Below are 22,387 nucleotides of genomic sequence, written 5' to 3'. Positions count from 1 at the left end.
AGCACCAGTGGATAGCAACCATTATAGATACCACTCAGGTTACAAAACAGTTTTCATGGAGCTGTTTAGGTCCTAGGATATTAAATAGACAAGGTGGGTGAAGTGATCTCTTTTATTGGACCAACTTACGTTTTGAGAGAGAGAGAGACCATACACGCCTAGTTGTCACCCACCATCCCACAAAGGAACCCATACAGGGTATTGTCAAACAACTACAACCTATACTTGATGGGGACCCCATCCTGAAAGAAGTCTTTCCTCAACCCCCACTTTTGGACTTCAAACAACACCGAAACCTCTCCAAGCTCATCATCAGAAGCAAGCTCCCCCCAGATCAAGACACACCAACTCAAAGTAGCCCCAGACTCTGTCAGAAAAACATATGGAAAAGCTGCAGACAATATCTCCATTGGTACAACAATCAACACCCCCCACAATACACCATTCAAGATCCATGAATCCGACACATGCCTGTCACTACATGTGTTATACCTCATCCACTGCACTAAATACCCTAATAACAACTATGTAGGTGAAACCAGACAATCACTACACTCTAACGAACTCACACAGGAAAATGATAAAAGACAAAAACACGTTGCCACCTATGGGTAAGCACTTTTCAGAAAGTGATCGCTCTATTTCTGACCTATCAGTCCTCATCCTCAAAGGAAACCTGCACAACACTTTCAAAAGATGAGCCTGGGAGCTTAAATTCATAAATCTGCTAGATACTAGAAATCAGGGACTGAACAGAGACACTGTATTTATGTTTTATTACCACAATCTATAACCCACCCACACCCCTTTTTAACTATAACTGCAGATGTGTTAATGGGCCACTCTACCTTGAATGGTCTCTTAGAATATGTGCTAACTGCTTGTGCTAAACAATTTCTTCCATCTTGCATTGAGTTGTGATACTCGAGTCCCTTTCCCAGACTTGAAGAAGAGCTCTGTCTGGCTCAAAAGCTTGTCTCTTTTGGCCCAATAAAAGATATATCTCACCCACCTTGCCTCTTCATTTTAATCCATCATTTTAGGTGCTTTTACTTTCTGAAACATCTCCTCTTCAGCTTAATCTAAAGGTGAATTGTTATGGAAAGTTTGAGCTAAAGGTGTTCAGCTGTTTTTCTGAAAGAATAGAGTGCAAAAAACCCTACACTTTCCCCATTGTAGGTGACTTTTTACAATTTGCCAGGGAAATAATTTTCTTGAAGGAGTAGTAACATAATATTGGTTTAGACGAAATGAGTGTGAAATGACCCAGTGATGAACATGTGAAAAATCATGTACATTTACAGTAAAGATTTGCTACTCATGTTACGGCCCCAACCCAAAGCCCACTGAAGTTAATGGGAGTCTTGAATGGGTTTTGGTTGAGCGTTAAATGCGCAAACAGAGCCTAATCTGCACAGCTGAGTCAACAGAAGCTTTGTCATTGATTTCACTGAGCACTGGATCAAGCCTCCAGTAAATCATATACTGCACCATTAACTTAGCTTTACCATTTCTCCAATTTCCAGGTGGGATAACTCAGGCACAGAGATATTTAAGACACTTGCCATACTGAAAGTGTAATAGCTGGTCAAAGTTTTTACATTTTAGCAATTTTTGGTCAAAATTCCTGCTTTTTTTTTTTTTTTTTAAAAAACTTCCTCTGCAAAGGAAATTTGTAGCAGAGATGGGAACAGACCCCAGACCTCTGAAGTCTTATCCGCTACACCACAGTGCTTCTCAGGCATATTGCTTCAACTCTTATGTATGCATTGTGACAATAACGTTTTTTCATGTCTATAAAGCATAGCTATAGAAGAAAAACCTTTGCCCCATTTTACATGTGAGACATTTTCTGTGTCACATTGAACAAATCTCTTGATCTTCTTTTTCCACACATAAAGCTATACAAAAACTGCATGAATCTAGATTACCTGAACAATCTACAGCCTCACAATACACATGTAGGAGAGGACATAATGAAACTTATTTGGACAACGGTAATTTTCACATTTAATTACTTTGGTGTACTTTACTGTGCAACCTTAATTTTGCACAAACATGGGTGTATTCATTCAATTAATTACACTTTGGCTTTCCCTGATGTTGCAAAGAACACACAATTTTTAACATTAAAATTACATGACCAATTCCGGGAACTATGCTGATTTACATCAGTTGAGGATTTGCCCCCTCTCCCCACCCCCCCCCACACCTTTCCCAAGCATGCTGCAAGAATTTATTGGTTTCCCTACAAAATGGATTTTGACTTTGAAACTGTACATGGTTATCAAGAGATTTTAAAAGTTTATAGAAGTAGATGTATAATTTTCTTTAGAAACTTTTAAAGGAGGCCATTTACTTGAAGTCAGTGGAAGCCTTTCCATTGACTTAAATGGACATTGAATTACACCTTAAATGAGGGACACAGCTGTTTTAGGGCATAGGAATTTAGAATAAAATAACAATATGTTTCACCTGGCTCTGGAGCCTCCAAAACCTACCTTTTCTGCAGGGTTGATGATATTTAATGGAGGATTCTACCTCAGCATCTCTATTTATCACCACAAATATTATGAGTAAGGGCAAATAGGGGCTACTGAAGAATCCACAAGACTTCAGTACATTGCTGCCAATGTTATCCGTAAACTAAAGATTGCTTTCTTGCAGCATTCAAAGTCTGTCCTCATGTTTCACACACATGAAACATTCATTTGTAGAAGGCAGTCATCCCAAACCTTGAGAAGATCTTGAAAGGGAACACCACCTGCCTTTACATCTTTACTAGGAAGGTGTAAATTTAGACCTTATGACCTGCATGATTTAATAGTTCAGCTTGTCAGACACTCTGGAAGTCCAACAAATATTCATGCTAATGAATATCATAAATCTAGACTTAAATGTGAATCAGACACACTATGGCTCTTGGTATTTGTAAAAAAGCTGTTCCAGATTTTGGCCATGGGTCACAGAGTTGTTTAAACATCTCAGGTTTTGTTTTTTTTGTTTTTTTTTTTCTGAGATGGAATATTCTGATGGCATTTAATAAACTACATTTTTCTTTCTGTAATAAATTGCACACTTTACTAACGCACCAGATCACTTTTGTGGTTCAGTTTATAACTAGCATTCTTGTGCTGGAAATGGCCCAACTTGATTATCATACACATTGTAAGGAGAGTGATCACTTTAGATAAGCTATTGCCAGCAGGAGAGTGGGATGGGAGGAGGTATTGTTTCATGGTCTCTGTGTATATAATGTCTTCTGCAGTTTCCACAGTATGCATCCGATGAAGTGAGCTGTAGCTCACGAAAGCTTATGCTCAAATAAATTGGTTAGTCTCTAAGGTGCCACAAGTACTCCTTTTCTTTTTGCAAATACAGACTAACACGGCTGTTACTCTGAAACCTAGCATTCTTGTATCCTCAGGCCGTGTTATTTGCCACATCTTTTGTTTCTCATTTCTCTCTAACACTTAGAGATGGCTTAAAACGGTCTCCATAGCTTTTGGTTTTGTTTGCTATACTCTTTAAAGGTAAAGATGGTCATGAACCAAAGCTCATGATCTAGAGAGCTTTGGGAAAGCTTGGAGACCCAAGATATTTCTATGGATGGTTGAAACAAAATTCAAATAAAATGGAGCTCTTAACATTGTGGTGTGGACTTCTTTCTACTAAAAAGCCATTTTTCTTATATAAAAAACCACAGATAGCAATAACAATACCTGCAGCCCGCAACCTTCCCTACTATACTGCCAGTTAACCAAGAGAAGCTGAATTCCGCCACACAATATGTAAAGCTGCTAAACATCGCTGGCATTAAAAATATCCATAATCCCTCCCTCTCATCCCACCAAGGCTCAACAGTGTTTCAATGTGATAAAGATTCAAAATGAGGGACATTTCCCCCTCCCCCCCCAAATAGCCCTATTGATGCAGAAAATTTAAAGTGCTGTGGGGTTCATTGATTTAGTGCCGATAACTGGAATACCTCAGCTATGGAATACTTTATTTCTGTCGTAAATTATTCTTGACGCTAAACTTATGTGGAATGTAGGTAGCCTTGGGGCTGAAATGAGTGACATCCCTCAACACAGGGCAAATTTGAGAGGTACTGCAAGGATGACACTTGTTTGTGCATAAGAAGTGGCATTCTTGGGGGATGGTTCAAGATTATCGATTTTACTCCCACAGAAGCCAGTAATAACCTTAAATTCTGGGGCCTTAGAGTCCTAGTCAAAGCATTCCTCTTCCACATTATCTTCCCAAACACCACAACATTAGGGTTTTTTTCAAAATCACATGTGGTTTTTCTTCACGTGTAGGAGAATCAACTACCTGTGATGAATGTTAGTCACTGTGATTGTCTTACATTTGGAACATACTCAGACACCACAGAGATAAGCAATGTGTAAAAACTAGATTGCCATAGGAACAGAGCACACAGATTCTCTCCCCTATCGGCCTACCCTGTAGATATTTAGCAGCATTCTCTGCTGAGAGAAAGATGGGACTGACCTGGTTATTTCAGACCTCAAAGGTAGTGATTCAAGAATCTCATCAAGATGCATGGCTTCCCAAAGAAGCATCATTGAGGACATCTGAAAGTTTACTATTGAAAGGCTAAAGAACATGTTTCTAGTCCTAGTACTGATATTAATGTGATGATTCATTTACATTATCAAAAACATACCGTAAATGGAAAGAAAGAGAGAGAGAAAGAAAGAGAGAAAGGGAAAATTCAAATCTTAGACTGTGTAAATTAGTATTACAAAAGGGCTATAAAAGAGGATCCTCTTCATCTTTATATACAAACACACACACACACACATACACCCCTCCTTTTTAGACAGTGCTGAGTAACTCAATGAAAGATTTGTGGGTATTTAAGGAGACTGGATTGTCAGGTTCTTCTAGAAACAGGTACAGTAAATTCTGCTGAGACACATATAGCAGGACATTTATATTTTGTCTACAATTTTATTCTCAAAATGAATGTGCGTGAAATGAATTCCTTGCTGGTATAACTAAAGTTCTCTTACACAAGGGGAAATTCTGACCTTTCCCTACTCTCCCCAAACTACAAGCAGTAAGAACATGTTAAACTATCCACCACTATTGCACTAGTTCTCTGAGTCTGTTTTAGGCATCCATTTTAGAACCCAAGTGCTTTGCTCCAAAGGAATGTTACAGACAAGTTCAAGCATATGCCTGCATACTCAAACAGCATTCCTATTACCCAGGCCTTCCTTGTCTTCCACTGCTTTTCAGTCTCAAACTGAAAGGATTTTCAAATAAGTGTATGTTGCGCTCTGTACTGCAGAGACAGTTGGAGAGAATATACAAGCACCAGAAGGCTTGCGTGAGCTTCTGAACAGAACTTTATTGCAATGAGACTGAAATGGCTATTTACAGTAACTTCTAGTGGTGCTATTTATCTGCCCAGAGCAGGGCTCTCCTTTCTGTACAGAGGTCTTCCACATCTTCATTTGCCCTGAACCTCACCTTTAGGATTAAGCTTCTCTGACGGCTTACCCAATAAAGCAGAAAATCTTCCAGTCCTTCTGAAGAACCAAGTCTCCCCACATCTTCATTGGTCCCTCTTCTTTTCTTCCCGGGTGAGCTTTTCTTTCCCCTTCCACACATCCTTACATTTCAGATCAGCACTGCTGGTCTGCTACATGAACGCTACAATTCAGAGCTCCTCCAGTGATCTGGTTATATATATATAATTTCAACTTGCACTTCGAACAAAACACTGGATTTAACATTGTTTTAAACATGTTTCTAGGATATAGACATAGCATCCTCAGCATAAACAAACTCTGAGATTAGGTGCAGGGGCCTGATTCTCATGTATACCAGTGTAGATCAGGAGTATCCCTGCTGTAGACAGTGGGGTTACACTGGAGTGAGAAAGGAATCAGGTCCTTTGTAGATATATTTCTGGTTTGGATACTGTCTTTTCCAGTTCTGTCTCTAAGAACACATACAAAAACTCAGCCTTTTACAAACCCTCTTGCTAAATGTCTGGCCTTTCGCTATGCAAAGACCTTCCTCCAAACATGTCCTTTAGAGCGGTTTACTGTGTGAGCCATCGTCTGGGCTGCACCTTCAGAACGATTACATTTCCAGATAATTAGAAAATCTCTCCAAGTAATAGACATTCTCATAAATGACATCCAGGGTGACATCACCCTTATATCACTTAATTATGTCTTGTCAAGTGGGAGGTAGGCTAAATTAAAACCTATGTTTAACGAGTGAAAACTGCTACACCTACAGTCAAGTGTTGGGATTTTCTTTTCAGTCCTTACTATACCCAATAGGCATAGTTAATTAAAAATTAGTTAATGTACATGTGTATTTGTAATGCTTTGTATTTGTAATATAATGCTTAGATCTTCTTTAAAAATAAAATAAAAGAATCACACAGCCACCATACTACTAGTGTGCATCTGATGTACTTAGAAATATTCTGCTTCTTCAGGTGAGGCTATATTTCAGCAACAAAAAATATCCCATTTAAAAATTCAGAGGTTAGGTTCTGTGAATATTCTCCTGTGTTGATTTAAAATTCATTGTTTTCAGATATTCAGAGATCATAAAGGCAGAAGGGACCACTATGATCATCTAATCTGACCCCTGAATGCCACAGGCCACAGAACTTCCCAAAAATAATTCCTGATTGAACTAGAGTATATCTTTTAGATGTTTCTGTGAACATTCTTGCCAGTAAAGTTGAATGCTAGTGAATGTGTGTAAAAATTTAGTTTAATGTTTGTGGATTTTTTATTTATTTTTTATTTTATTTTTGCAACATTCACTAAACCCTAAAAATCACTCTGATCTCCTGCTCATTTGGGGACTGAATGTGATAGATTGATCACCATATAGGTTTCACATCATTGCCTGTGTCAAGACTTCGGGTTTTGATTTCCAAGTAGCAAACAATGTGAACGATTGGTCACCAAATACTGTATCCCACAATCTGAATTCATGCAGAGAACACACCAAAACGTGCTGCTTATAGGCACAGTACTGTCTCCTAAAAGATGGTACTAAGTTCCAATTGGGCACTGAAAATAGGATAAATTCTGCAGTGCATGCTTGATTTCAGTAATCACTTTGGAAATTAAAGAGATGACAATATATGCCAGTATATCTGGAAAGCACTATTTTATCACCTATTAATTCTAAGAAATTCCATAATTAAATCTTGATGCACTGGCAGATCAATAGAATCTTAGTGTAAGGTATATTAACTCCAACCACTATTTTAGAGAGACGTAGCCTTAATTATTTCCATCTCTATCCTGGGCTATTCATTTCCTCTCTCTCTCTTTTTTTATTTTATTTTATTTTTTTTGGCTTAGTACCAATGATTGTAGTAGAAAAAAAGTTTTATTGCAGTAGTAAAGTTTGAGCCAGATTATATCTTAGAATTGCAGGCAGCTTCATTTCAGTGAAGAAGTGATCCATACACAGACTTCATAGTATATGCGTAGGCCCCAAGCCTGCAGACAGAACTGCAGATCCTTGTACCATTGTGAGTCTCTTTGCAGAAATGGGACCATAATCTGTAATGGGCTCATTGTAAGGTATTATTATCTTCACCTATTCAAAGGCTTTTCTATGCAAAATATTTATTATCATAATAATTATTGTTCTTATGTACCACTGTCCACTTGGCGATTTCAAATTGCTTTTCAGAAACATTACCAAATTAAGCTTCAACAGCCTGGTATGGTAAAGCGGATGCATAAAGATGCATAAAATCAGCCATCGAGAGGTTAAGTTACTTTCCAAAGCAAAATAGTAAGTCATTTTAAATACTGATGCCCTGATTCAGCAAAGCATGTGTTTAAATATTGTGTTGAATCAGGGGTTAGTTTACTTTAGATGGCAGGGAAAAAAAGGGATATACTCCAGGAGTGCTTGTTTATAATTCCTTAATCGAAGCACCTGATTGATTCCTAATTGATACCACAATAAATCAATTTGAAAGAAAAGATGAAAATTCCTAATGATACTATTATTAATAAATAATACATTGGATCTAATGTTGTCTAGACATATTTAGTGCATGTACAAGTGTTCTATTTTCCCAAATTCTAACAGTGTCTATCACAATCAAAGCAACTTTCCCAAGCTTCAATACATCTAAATTATATTCATTCAAGGCACTGATTCATTCAAGGCTCTGAAACAAATATTTCAAAAATATCAGCATACAGAATGCTGTGGAAAGTACATGACAAAATTCCATACTAGAAGTCAACTAGTTCACAAAAGTGTATTCTTAGAAAAACTTTTCTTTTTTTGCTTAAGACTGGAGAACCACCTCCCAAAAAGGATGAAGAATGGGGACAGGCTTAGGGAATCATTTTCGTAGATTAACTTAATACAGAAGATCCTAAATATATGCTTGGTATCTCTAGCTAGATTAATGGAGTGGGGTAGAGGTGAGTAATATTTCTAGCTGTCTACAAACTTAATAGCAGATTGAGATTCAGTGTTGGTTAGGGTAGGGGGAAAAGGAGGAGGAGGAAGTTTTGGAGTTCTTCCTTGGTTGATCATCTGGTCTTTTCAGAGGACTGCTTTGGAGATTTGAATATTAGTCAGCTGCATCGTTCATTTTCTCTATTGGAATGAAATTCACTTCTCTTGCATGCTGCCAGAGTAACTCAGCTTTATGTAGGTGAGCTGGAGGGAAGCAAAATCCTATGCCTGTCAAGGTGAAATTCATCCACTCCTGGAGGCAGGGCAATGAGGTACATGATCCCCTATGGCTGCTACTATGGCTTACTCCTGCCCCTGACTCCCTGCCCAGTGCTTCCACTTGTGTTCACCTGCATGGAGTTGGCATGGAGATCCCTGCACAGCTGCTCTGCTGAGGCCTTTTTCCATAGACGTACAGGGGAATTGTGGAGGACTTTGGACAGCTCCGCGGTGCTGGGCTGAATTTGCCTTGAAAAGTATGTGCGAGGAAGAGCACATTTGGCTGTGAGTCTTTCCCTGGCTGATATCTGATGCAGCTTGGCTTACCATTGCCAGTGCAGTTCCTAAACATGTTCAGAGGAACCCTATAGTCATGAGCAGCAGGTGTCTGTATGATAGTCATCATATGGCAATGAAACCAAGTAGTGCTACAGGCTCAGAGATGAAATCAGAGGCAGCTTGGAATGCCTAATGTGAACTGTGAATAGTTTCCACAGCAATGAAGCCCAAGAGGCCTATGGAGCTCTGCAGGTCAGCAGCAACACAGAGTAATCATTTTCTGAACACTGCCTCTAGAAAGCCAAGGCTATATTACTAGCATAGGACAGACTCCTGTTCACCTTAGTTACGTGAATAGTCCCACTGTAATCAGTGCTCTTATGGAAAAACTTCACAGAGTTTAATAGAAAATGGTAACTTCTCTATTTTGTTAAGGATCCTCTAGAAATCAATAAAGCATTATATTCCTTGTTATAGAATGGGTCAAAAAAACCTGCACAAAAAAGGTACCAATAGCCAACTACAATTTTCTAGGATTTTAGAACAGTAGTTTTATAGAAGCCTACAGGTTTTTAACCCTGTATGAAGTTTTCTTCTAGAAGAGCTGGATTGCTCACATGAGTAAGATTAGTAGGATTTAGCCCTAGAGCTATCAATAGTACTTACATGGCCCCTATCTCCCTTCACAGTGTTTAATGTATTTGTTCGTGCAACACCCCTGTGAGATATAGAAGTGCTATTATCCTCCTTTTACAGGAACACAGAGAGACAAAGTGATTTCCCCAAGGTCACACAGGATGCCTGTAGCAGAGCAGGGAATTGAACCCTGCTCTCCCAAGTCCAGGCTCATATTCTAACCATTGGACCTTCCTTCCTCTTGGAAACTCATTGTCAGCAGTCTAACATCTCACTTGTTCACAATGTGTTGTGAATGAAGGTTTAGAAAAGAACAACACAGGATAATATTACTCCAATGTGACTTTAAGAGTCTCAATGCTGATGTGCTGGCAAATCATTTTAATAAATTACCTTCAAGATAATTTCTTAATTTGTGGCCAAATTCTACCATTGGATGAGAGACTCAGCATCTCGCTGACTTTTATGCCAACATTTTCCTTTCAGACCCAACTCTGGCATTTGCTTTCTTTCTATGTGTAGGAGTTCCACCGTAGGGGACACAAAGCAGAAGATCTTGGGCAAGATCTGCCAAATGAAAGTAGAAGTAGTATTTGGCCCAAGAGAAGCCCCGTATGCATAATTTCTCTTGGACCAAATTCTGAGATCCTTGTATCAAGTCAAATGTCCATCATTAACCACAGCTGTCAAAACTGAAAAGGAAGATCTTAATGGCCACACCAAGGAAACCTCTAGCATAGAAATGACTAAGGTGAATGGGTGATCCATTCTGTCAATCAGTGCTTACGTATGTATCAAAACCAACACGTGATACTCTGCTTAGCCTATCAAACAAAGAGCTAAAGGAAAGGGTTTGTGAAAAATGTGTAATATATCTATGTATAACTTCAGGGATAGCTTGTGGCCCAGCTTGACACAAATCATAGAGCTGGAAAACCGCTTGTCTCTCTCTGAAGGATATACTTGTGAAACTGGGGAAAATTTTAGGAAATTTGGGACTGTTTTTGCAAGTGCAGTATTCAAATCAATAGATTCATCTGATTCTGCATCACTCTTAATGGTACGTGGAACCACAGCCTAACTCAGCATAAAGTAATCAGCCTGTCATTGTGAGGTTGTCCCCACAGAACATTCCCCAACACTTAGTTAGGCCCCTGTGTGAATAATTCCAGGAATGGGCATTCTTTCATGCGTTTTCTTTAGAAAAATATACCATTGTCCAATGTACAGTATCACTACATACAGCATGGACTGTTTGTCCTCCTAAGTTTAAAATAAAGAAGCTACAGTTATATTAAATCAAAAGGACACTCTCAAAGACTTTAATTTTTCACTCCATGAATCCACAGTCCGCCACTTGCGTCTCCAAACACATTCCAGAATTATTTATCATCATACTTTCAAAAATAAAAAAACTGATCTCACAGCGCTTGAAAGATAGCTCATGGTCCCTGATCCAGGGTTGTCCAGTGTGTTTGAGGAAGTTGTTGAAAATGAGTGTCAAAACTCATTTCAGTGGAAGACTGGAAACGGGGTCCACAACCCCTAAACAATCCCACTGGGGATGGAGAACACAGTGGTGGAGAACTGCTGGATCAATATGCATTTGTGAGAGATGGGAAAAGAGGAAGGAGGTTATAAAATTCCTATAATCATCTTAGCATCTTTCTGATGAAAATAAATCTCCTGAACCAGACTTTAACCTTGAAGAGAACCTCCTAGAAAACATTACACTTTAAATGCCCATTACATTTTTCAAGACCCAAAATGGGAGATACATAATAAAAAAAGGAAAAAGGCAATGAATCTGACAGTCACAGCTGACCCTATAGGCAAGACGGCTATGAAGTTGAGGCTTTCTGTATTACTGAGGCAAAGCTAGAAGAACACTTCTTAACTTTCTTATTCAAATGAGAATCTTGACAGCAGTGTTATAGTAACTAAAATTAGAATACATGGTACCATATTATCACAATTTCTACTGATATATTTCCTCAGAAGCTGAGTTCAAATACAGAACTTATTGTAACACTGCTATTCAAAACATTCTGAATCAGGAACATACAGTCTGTATATGTCCAAACAGTTTATATTTCATGGCCAGATGACAAATCAATATTTATGAAGATATTTTTCTTTAAAAAAATGAAACAAAACCAAAATGCAAACCCAACCAGCCACCGTATATTCCTCTGAATCCACAGAATCAATAGAAAATGTCAATTATTTCTGGATGGACAGGCAGAAAAAGAAAATGAAAGAATGTATTTTTGCCTCTCTCCATCTATTTCTCCTGTCCTGGAAGGCTTATGCTCCTGTTCCATTTTCTCTACAACCTATTAAAATTCAATATATTTTTTTCAGTTTGTCTCCAACTAAGCTTCCATACATCAGCTATGCAGACATTCCTATATGGACCACATACAATAGAAGAAGGGTGAAGTGGATGAAATTACCTGTGCATTTACGGTCTGTGTCTTCCTTTTTTGATCCGCTAATCGTTAACTTGCAATTGAAGTTCTCCTCCCAATACTCTGCAAACCACACATTTCTTCGGTTGTTCTCCAGGGTGCGCGAGGTAAAGTAGGTATCAAATCCTAAAAGGAAATAAGCAGAAAGCTGAAATAGGGAACGTGTTTTTACTGGAAGTACTGAGACCCTAAAAATAATTCACGGTTTACATTTTCTTGACTATACAGCAGACATTTACACAGCTAGCGGAGAGAGACTAAAGGAAAGACTGGACATCAGTTTCATGTCTTGTATTATCAACTATGCTTTATACGTAGATGATTCTGCCACACATTGTAAGTTCTCAAGTCATGTAAAATAACTGTAAATTATGAGATATTTATTACATTCTATAACAGGGATCAGCAACCTTTGGCATGTGGCCCATCAGGGAAATCCATTGGTGGACTGGGTCAGTTTGTTTACCTGCAGCAGCCGCAGGTTCGGCCGATCGCAGCTCCCGGTCAATGGGGGCTGCGGGAAGCGGCGGCCAGCACATCCCTCGGCCCACACCGCTTCCCGCAGCCCCTATTGGCCTGGAACGACGAACTGCGGTCAGTGGGAGCTGCGATTGGCCGAACCTGCGGACGGTGCAGGTAAACAAACCATCCCGGCCTGCCAGCGGATTTCCCTGATGGGCCATGTGCCAAAGGTTGTCGATCCCTGTTCTATAAGCAATAAGTATGGATTAAATATAGATTGATAAAGAGACAGAGAAATACAGAGATAAATGAAAATATGCTGGGAATTTTTGAGTGAGATCAGTGGAATTGTAATTCTGTAATTAACATCTCCAGCCCTCCAGAGAACATAATTTTACTGTTATGTATTTCTCATCCATTGTCCACGATCTACATAAGAGAACATAGGCCAAAATAGGTTATTACACATTTTCTGTTCATCTACTTCACACAGGTATTAGGGAACAGAGGAAAAACTTCTGCCAGGCAACTATAAATCACCTCCAGTTACCAGACTCTTGAATTATATGTCCTAATGTGAAAACAGTAAAAGTTTCTCAGGTCAGACTTGTGAGGGTCGATTATTAAACCGAGAGAAAAATCTTGCCACAGGCAGTTTTCGGGGCTGCAAGAGCAAAACAGCTTTCTTCAGGAAACCTTCATACAACATTATTCTGTTATCAGAGGGACTGGTTCAATAAAAACCAAAAAAATGCAGTGGAAGTTTGTCCAAGAGTTCAGAAGCCCTGATATTAAGGCTTCCATGGCTGAGCTATGTTCAGCCTTCCACACTTATTGATTATGCACAGCAATTACTCTACACGCATGCAGTGCTGGCAACTCTTTCAGTTTGATCATGAGTCTCATGACTTTGTATGCCTTTTCTTAAGCTTCTGAAGGCATGTGATGATATGAGAATGTCAGCTTTCATTTTTTTAAGAAGTGTATAGCTCTCGTGACTGCAGAGAAAAGCTTGAAAATGTGCCCGAAGTAAACCCTACAGGCTCAAAAACAAGAAGAGCAAATAAAAAGAACTCAAAATGTAATATTGTTTTAAATGCTTGGGGCAGGCAATATTGTGTATGTGGAAGTAACACTTTCCCCTACTGTGCTTATTACCTCACTGTACTTATGAGAGAGTCAGAAAAGAAAAATTCGTAAGAAACCTGATATTTTCCACGGTTGGTATTTGTTTAGTATTCTGATGATAAAGAGATAGTCATGATGTACTGGATCTCCCATCCCACAGAACTGAGATTTCAAGTGTTCCTGGTCTGCAGTGGGACGAAATGGAGACGTGTCCAGTTTGTGGGTGATTTTGGGGGCAGGGGGTTGGGTAAAAAACCACAGTGAAAGAGAACTCCCATCTCAGAATAGCCCCTAGCCCAGGGGTTAGGGCATTCACCTGGCATATCAAAGACCCAGGTTCAAGTTCTACTCTGCCTAATTCAGACCAGGGTCTTGAACCCTATTCTCCCACATCACGGGCCTATTCTGGGGTGTGAATCTCTCTCTGCCTTTGACCAGAAATTCCACCCTGGACCTGAGAAACCTGACCAAAACGTTTTGGTTTTGACCCATCAGCATTTTCCAACCAAAAAAAAAAAAAGTTTTGTCAGAAAATCCACAACCAATATTAGTCACCTGAACCCAGACAGAGTGTGTCTGCTCATGACTAGGTCTCACCATCCACAATTGGGGCCAGATTTCTAAAAGAATCCAGCACATTGAGTGCTGAGCCCCTCTGGAAATAGGGCCTTTATTCAAGTGCCCCAGCGGGAACACAGCTCTTTCAAAATTTGGCCCCAATTGGGCATGCTAAACACTTGAAAATCTAGCTTATAATACCCCAACATGTACAAGATCCCTTTCAAAAGACTCTGAGTAACAGCATGTCTACCACAGCACTACATCAGCGCAGGTGCATCAATGCAGCTGCACCGCTGTAGCGCATCTGGTGAAGATGTGTTATGCCGACGGGAGAGTGCTCTCCCGTCAACACAGTTACTTCACCTTGGTGAGAAGCGAAAGCTATGTGAGCAGGAAAGCGTCTCTCACCAACATAGCACCAGTAAGGGCAGAGCAAAACTTGCGTCGTTCGGGGAGGGAGGCTTTTTCACACCCCTGAAAAATATAAATTAGATTAACTTAAGCCGTAGTGTAGACATGGGCCTGATCCAGCTCCTATTTCAGTCAATGGGAACCTCCTGACTGACTTCAATGGATAGGGCCATTAAGTGGCAAAACATACACAAACGAACGCAAAAGAAAGGATACAAAACAAGTAAAATGTTTTTTTCATCGCATCGCCTCTCTTCCCTCTTGTTTTATCTTGTCTTGCTGCATCCCATCTATGTGCATCACATAGACATTCTATCCATTGGTTTGCTATTTCAGGTTCCTGTAAATCATACAGAATAGAACTCATTGCACGGAGGAGTAAATTCAAAACTTCCAGTTTGCGCTCCGAGCTCAAACAGTCTTGCTATGAAACTGCTGTGAGCTGGAAAAGCATTCTGGGTACTGCCGAAGTTAAGCACCACTCTTAGTATTCCTATTTCCAGCATTACTATTTTGTGTTTACATTAACTAAACAAGTAAGCAGTTACAGATCATTGTTTCATCCTGTTAAGGATCATCAGACTAATACAGTAACTTAGCCTTGGGGTTTGAAATGTCAAAACTAATGTACAGTTTTATTGCTATTTTGTTTGTTTTTTAAAATCAACTTGCAACCTTCAAATTTACAAGCACCATGAAGCACAGGGATTACATTGCCAATATGAACTTGTGAACAAATACATGCAATTTTTAATTCAGGTCAAAAATCCTCTAACGATTTCCTCAATGCCCCTTTCTTTTATGCAGTGTTGCTATGGCTGTCTTGCTCCCAGGATATTAGAGAGAGAAGGTGGGTGAAGTAATATCTTTTATTGGACCAACTTCTACTGGTAAGAGAAACAAGCTTTCAAACTTACATAGAGCTCCTCTTCAGGTCTGGGAAACATACTCAGGGCAAGGCTGCACTACAAAATTAAGTCCACCTAAGTTATATTGCCGTACAACCGCTGCAATAATTAAATCACTTTTGCATGTCTACACTACGCTTCTTGTGTCAGCGGTGCATATCCTCACAAGCAGTGCGTGCATCGATGCGGAGAGCGGTGCTCTGTGGGTAGATATCCCATCATGCAACCCGCCACCATCTGGCGCAGGGTGTTTTTGGAAGCGTTTGCAAAGCATCATGGAGGCAAACGAGTTGCACAGAGGTGACTGGGAACATGATTTCCATGTCCCATGATTCAGTTTTTTCCATCCCATAATATCTGCAGCCCATAATGTTTTGTGCCTTTTTTCAAAAGCCCAGTGAACACACATGTGCACCATCTCTGTGAGAAGCATGGATCCTGCACTGCTCTTCAGTATTGTGCTGACCATTACAAACACAACGCACCTGGTCCTTCAATACTGACAGAGCCACCAAAGGAGCATTCATGGAGCAGTAGCAGATGATGGAGTGCCTGTTGTGGACCGGAGAAACAAGCACAGACTGGTGAGATTGCATCATTATGCAGGTTTGGGATGTACAAGGCCACATTCATGGAACTTCTTGCCCCAGCCCTCCAGCACAGTAACACCAAAATGAGGACTGCACTCATGGTGGAGAAGTGAGTGGTGATTGCTGTGCCAAAGCTGCCATGCCAAATTGATTCTCAACTAATCGGTAGCAATTTGGAGTTGGGAAAGCCACTGTGGGGGTTGCTGCGATACAAGCATCCTGCTACAAAGGACTGGGACCATATTTTAGCACCAGACCACCTTGCCAAAGAGTACATCAACAGAAAGGGCTATTTTTTCTATGGTACCGCAAGTGCTGGTGGATCACTAGGGATATTTTACCAACAATAAGGCGGGATGGTCAGGAAAGGTGTATGATGCATGCATCTCTAAAAACACAGGCCTGTTCAGAAAGATGCAAGCAGGGACTTCCTTTCCAGACTGGTGGATTACCATTGGGGATATGGAAATACTAACAGTGATCCTTGGAGACCCAGCCTACCTCTTACTCCCATGGCTTATAAAGCCGTACATCAGCCACCTTGACAGCAGCCTTGAGTGCTTTGACTACAGTAGAGGTGAGCAACCTGTGGCCCGCATACGGCCTTCAGGGTAATCCGCTGGCAGGCTGCCAAACAGTTTGTTTACATTTGCACAGCAATCCACAGCTCCCAGTGGCCATGGTTTGCCGTTCCCAGCCAATGGGACAAGCTGGCCGCACTGCTTCCCGCAGCTCCCATTGGCCGGGAACAGTGAACCGCAGCTACTGGGAGCTGCAGGCGGCTGTGCCTGCGGACGCTCAATGTAAACGAACTGTCTTGCGGCCCACCTGCAGATTACTCTGATGGGCCGCATGCAGTCCATGGGCCAGAGGTTTCCCACCACTGAACTACAGGCTCAGTCGGTGAAGAATGACTGGTGAATGTGCCTTTGGCCACTGGAAGGGCGCTGGCACTGTCCACTCACACAATTAGACTTTAGTTTAAAAATATCCCCCCACGGTTACAGCTGCCTTCTTTGTGCTTCATAATATCTGTGAAGCAAAGAGGGAAAAGTTTCCGCCGGGTGGAGCATGGAGGTGGAATGCCTGGCTGCTGATTTTGAGAAGCCAGATACCAGGGTTATAAGAAGAGCTCAATGGGGAGCTATACTGCTCACGGAGGTTTTGAAAGACCATTTCAATAGTTAGCCACAGTAATGTGTGTTATTGTAGTGTGCTCTGCTTGGCATTGTTTTTAGTACCCCGCTATGAACCTTGTAATGAATTCTGCATGTGTGGTAATATAGCATTGCAAATGCACCTATTGTTATTATCGTTGAATGATGTCAGCCCCAGCCATCTTATGTTGTGAACTAATAAAAATGAACTAATATTCAATAAATAGACTTTTATTCCAAACACATGCAAACAAAAATAATTAAAACTGTAAATGAAACTGAAATAAATACAGGGAAAATAACTTCTGAAGGGGAAAGAACAGTCATTCTTATTTCAAACACACAGAACACAAAGCGTGTCTCTCACAGGTGAGTGTATGTGCAGCTGTGATTGTCTGTACTCTCCCTTGGGTTGGAGCGGCATGGGTACTGCAGTGGCCCCAGAGTATATGTGGAATGTTGAGGGTGGGGTGTAGGAAGGTCCCAGAATGTGGTTATTGATAGGCATCAGTGGGAGGCAAGCACAGGTGACTTGAACCTGAAGGTCTATAAGAGTCTCTAGCGTGTCCTTCTGGTGCTTGAGAAGCGCTATCATGTCCTGCTTTGTGTTCTGTCCTTTTGCTGTATGTTTCTCCTCTCCACACTCTCCCTTTCCATTCTGTTCACAAGGGTACTCCTCCAAGCCCTCTGCTTGGTATCCACAGGATTTCTTGGAACACGTCACCCTGAGTCCTCTTTCTTCTCCTCCTTATCTGGCTGAGCTGCTTCCTGATGGTGGATGGAGGGAGACTCAAGGCCACATTTCCCGCTGCAGAAATACTATTGTGAGTATTTTCACTGCCCTTGATCCACACAAGCTATAAGTACTACCTTCTCACTTCAGCTTGGGATTCACAGAGCATGGTGGCAGTCCCAGCTGTGGTAGGTATGGCCCAATGGGGTAGAGGGTGATTTGGGACACATGGCCATCAGTATATGCAGATAGGGCAACTGAACTGAATATTGACACCATTTTCCACAGATGGTGGTGATTTTAGCTTACATCTCACTTCTGAGAATAACAGAGGCTGAAAGGGAACACCTCTGGCACGCATCTGGCTGCAGACTGGGTCGTATGCTGCTAGCCTGTGTGCCTGCTGAAGTTATTGCTGATTGGTGTAGGAAAGTGTCCTACCATGGTGGAAGAAATAAGGTAGCCCTCCCCAGACATGTTCAGCAGATGATTGCAGCAGACTACCCCCAGGAAAGTTTCTTTGAGATCTCTGTGGAGAATTCAAGGGACATCCTCATGCACATAAACAAACTGTTCCTCGGGGCCCCCTCTGCTTAGCTGTACCAAGGAATAAGAAGCAGATAACAATTCTTCCTCAATTAGTTATTTCACTACCCCTTCTAGCCTGATTAAAAAGTAGTAAATGAACAGATGTCTCCCTGCAATATCAAAACAAACTGCATACTTACCAGAGGTTCCTTCACCTACATCAGGCTCGCCAGTGCTGGACAGTAGGGATTGGTTCATCTGCTCCGGCATCAGAAAGAGGTCCCATCTCGCCACACCACTGGATCCCCCAGTTCCCTGTCCCCCATACTCCTCCTCCTTGTCCATCACCTCCTCCTCACTGTGCACTGTGGAGGCCTGTGACTTCAGTTCCCCCGAAGTATCCACAGGCTCTTGGTGGTGGTGGTGGGGGGGTCTCCCCGCAGAATGGCGTGCTGTTCCTTGAACCAGCGGCGTGGTTTTGGCTCCGCTCTCCCTTGCCTTCTGGTACACCTGCCGCAGCACCTTGATTTTCACACAGCACAGCTGCGTGTCCCTGTTGTAGCCCTTCTCCCACATGCCCCAAGAAATGTGCTCATAGATATTGATGTTTCTACAGCAGGATCGGAGATGTGCCTGGACAGCCTCCTCTCTCCACAGACCCGGGAGATCCACCACCTCTTGTATTCTCCAGGCAGGAGCGCATTTGCTGTATGGAGTTGGCATGGTCAGCTGGGCAATTGCTATGTGAGCTCTCCACACCAAGCAAACAGGAAATGGAGTGGAGTGGAGTTCAAAATGGTGACCAGAGCAGTCACAATTGAGCATTGTGGGACACCTCCTGGAAGCCACTATAGTCAACGTAAGTAACGCAGTGTCTACACTGATACTGTGTCGACCTAACTACATCAACCTAAGTGCTATGCCTCTCACAGAGGTGGAATTATTAAGTCGGCATAGCAAGCGAGTTACAACAGCGGGAGCAACATTTTAGTATAGACACATATAGAGTTAGATCAGCATAAGCTGCCTTGCATCGACTTAACTTTGTAATGTAGACCAGGCCTCAGTGTCAAAGATAAATACAAAGTGGAATAAATTTTTAGCAAAAGCAGTTAACACACATTTCAAGGGACCATTCAAGATGAAGTGTCCTTTTAACATCTCTCCAGTAATGGGGGCGGGGGGGGCACGTTAAGTAGCTTATAGATTGTTGTAAAAAGCCTTAAATCTAGTGTCTCTATTCAGTCCATGATTTTTAAGTGTCTAGCAAAGTTATCAATTTAAACTCCCAGGGTCATCTTTTGAAGGTGTTGGGCAGGTTTCCTGTGGGACTAAGCAGTGAGATATACAATGATCCATTTGTGAAGAGAGTTCACACATAGGCAATATGGTGTTTTTGTCTTTTATCATCATGTTTCTGTATGAGTTCATTCGAGAGTCTCAGTCACCCACCTAGTTGTTACTGGGGCATTTCATTTACCAGATGAAGTACTCTAAATGCACTGAATGCCCCAGTTACAACTAAGTGAGTGAAATGAGATAATCACTATGCTCTCGAATGAACTCGTACTGAAAAATTATTGCAAATCAATGGACAGATAACCTAAACACTAGCCTGATGTCTGACCTAGAGCCCAGTAACAAATAAAGATCACACGAAAGCATGGTATGAAAACAAACAAACAAAAAAAGAATCAGAATGTCAATGTGGTTCAAATGCACAGACCACAGTATCAGTTTGGGTGATACTGCACCGATAGATATTAATGGGACTTCATGCAGCATGAGAGAGCAGTGACTAGCAGTGATCAGTGATCACTGCACTCTCAAAACAAGTCATGCATTACAGGATTAGAAATTTCCTGCCCAGCTAAATGGTGCATTGTGCCTCAGGCTTATGGCTGACTGGCCTCTGAATGGCCTGCTTCAATCCATCTCTTTATTTTAACACTAGCCTTTGTTTGTCTGTCTGTTTGTTTGGTAAAGAAATAATCTGTACGGAGCCAAATAAAGAAGCACAGACACAATTACCGACCTTTATTATTTTTATAGCCCAAGAGATAATCTATTTTGAAAGATGTTAACCAACGTGAAAGACACCAAGATCAATACACTCTGATCTCCTTTCAAATATTAATTGAAGATAGGCTGAGACAAGGTGGGTGAGGTAATATCTTTTATTGAAACAACTTCTGCTGGTGAGAGAGACAAGCTTTTGAGCTACACAGAAAGCTTCTCTCTCTCTCTTTCACCAGTAGAAGTTGTTCCAAAAAAATACATTACCTCACCCACCTTCTCTAATATCCTGGGACCAACATAGCTACAACAACAAAGCAGACATTGAAGACAGGCTGTAATCCAACTACAAGCATGCATGTGGGTATCCCCCCGCTCCCCCAAAAAGGTATCAGAACTTATCACAACAGCCAATCACTGTTTCTACTGCTTTTATTTCTTTAGCCATACTACTTTGTGACTGTAACTCCATTTAGCTCTCACAGGCTAAGCTGGATAAGACTAGGTCAATATTGGGATGGCAGACCTCCTAAGAACATGAAGCAATACCTGCTCTAGGAAATGGTGATAGTGGTGTGACATTTTGGGGATCACTCAGACCAATAAGGAGTTTTGTCACCACCTGCCCTGCAGCCTTGGACACCTTAATGCCATGCTGCTATAGCTCAGATCCTTAATACCAGTAGCTAGCCCATAAGCATAAAGGTCTCACCCTGGCTTCCGCCAGCCTAGTTGCTCCTTGCATGGTGACCACAACAATCGTTGCAGTCCCAAGTCTTCCCAAATCCATCTACCCTGAGTTCTTAACCACCAGACACTCAGACTTTCCTGCTCTGGTCCATCACCACTGAAGGAGTGAAGCCTGCCCCCAATTATCAGTTCACTTTCAGACCCACACTGCACACAGTTTGCACACCAGAGACTTGCTTGGGGTAAGGAAGAAAGGAAAACACACACATACAAGTACAAGGAAAAGCCACAAAGTCACACCGTCCGACTTTACACTTCTACACTCGCTAAATTCTCTTTTCTAATATAAGTTGCCTACTGCCTCTAAACAGTTTCCCAACCTAGCCCCAAACATAGAGAGGACCCAGCCTCTCCTGGACAGCTTCCCACTGAGAGGCTGTCCCTGCCTCTCAGTTTCTGGCTGTCCTTCACTTCAAACCCCTTCTAAGGCTATGTCTACACTATGCAGCTTTTAGCAACAGACCACTACAGCTGTGTCGCTAAAAGGCGCATAGCCGCAGTTTGTCAGCTCTCCTGCCGACAAAGAGCTGTTCACATCGACACTTGTTGTTGGCAAAACTTTTGTCTTTCAGCATGTGCATGTGTGTCTGTGTGTGTTTAACACCTCTGAAAGACAAAAGTTTTGTAGTTCAGTTGCCAGTGTAGACATAGCCTAAGGATGTGAAGGTTTTTTTCCCCTTTCTCTCAAACTATCGGGATTCATGGTGAGGAAATTCCCCCTCTCCTAGTTTTATAAGACAAGGGTTTTCTCTTCAGTTTCAAGTTGTTTCAGTATTTCCCCGTTAACTCTAATGGTTGACCATTGTCTTTTCCTGGCTGGACAACGGATGGGTATTTGAAGTTAGTTTTATGTAAACAACTGACATGGAAGCAGCCCCTCCCTGCTATGAGGTGTACTTGGAATTGTAATACCGGTCACGCGCACAGTATTCTGTATACATAAATGCACAGATACGTAATCACAGTCTGCATACATAGCTAATAAAGACCATCAAGTTCAGAGCATTACAAGTTTTCATAAAATCCCTTGGTATACAAC

At 41.3% G+C, this 22,387-nt stretch overlaps 1 protein-coding gene across 5 annotated transcripts in view; it reads right to left on the bottom strand.

Annotated features, from left to right (window-relative positions):
- Window positions 1–22,387, bottom strand: part of GRM7 (glutamate metabotropic receptor 7) — a 573,787-nt gene that overhangs the window by 189,673 nt on the left and 361,727 nt on the right. For all 5 annotated transcript variants that reach the window (XM_043551538.1, XM_007061278.4, XM_043551537.1 and 2 more), the window contains exon 5: window positions 12,090–12,230. In XM_043551538.1, coding sequence (XP_043407473.1) covers window positions 12,090–12,230 — 141 coding nt within the window. The remainder of the gene's footprint in view (window positions 1–12,089; window positions 12,231–22,387) is intronic.

This window comes from Chelonia mydas, chromosome 7 (assembly GCF_015237465.2).
Source record: "Chelonia mydas isolate rCheMyd1 chromosome 7, rCheMyd1.pri.v2, whole genome shotgun sequence".
Taxonomy (NCBI): domain Eukaryota; kingdom Metazoa; phylum Chordata; order Testudines; family Cheloniidae; genus Chelonia; species Chelonia mydas.
The sequence above is the reverse complement of the archived record's forward strand: the minus strand, read 5'-3'. Positions and strand labels throughout refer to the sequence as shown.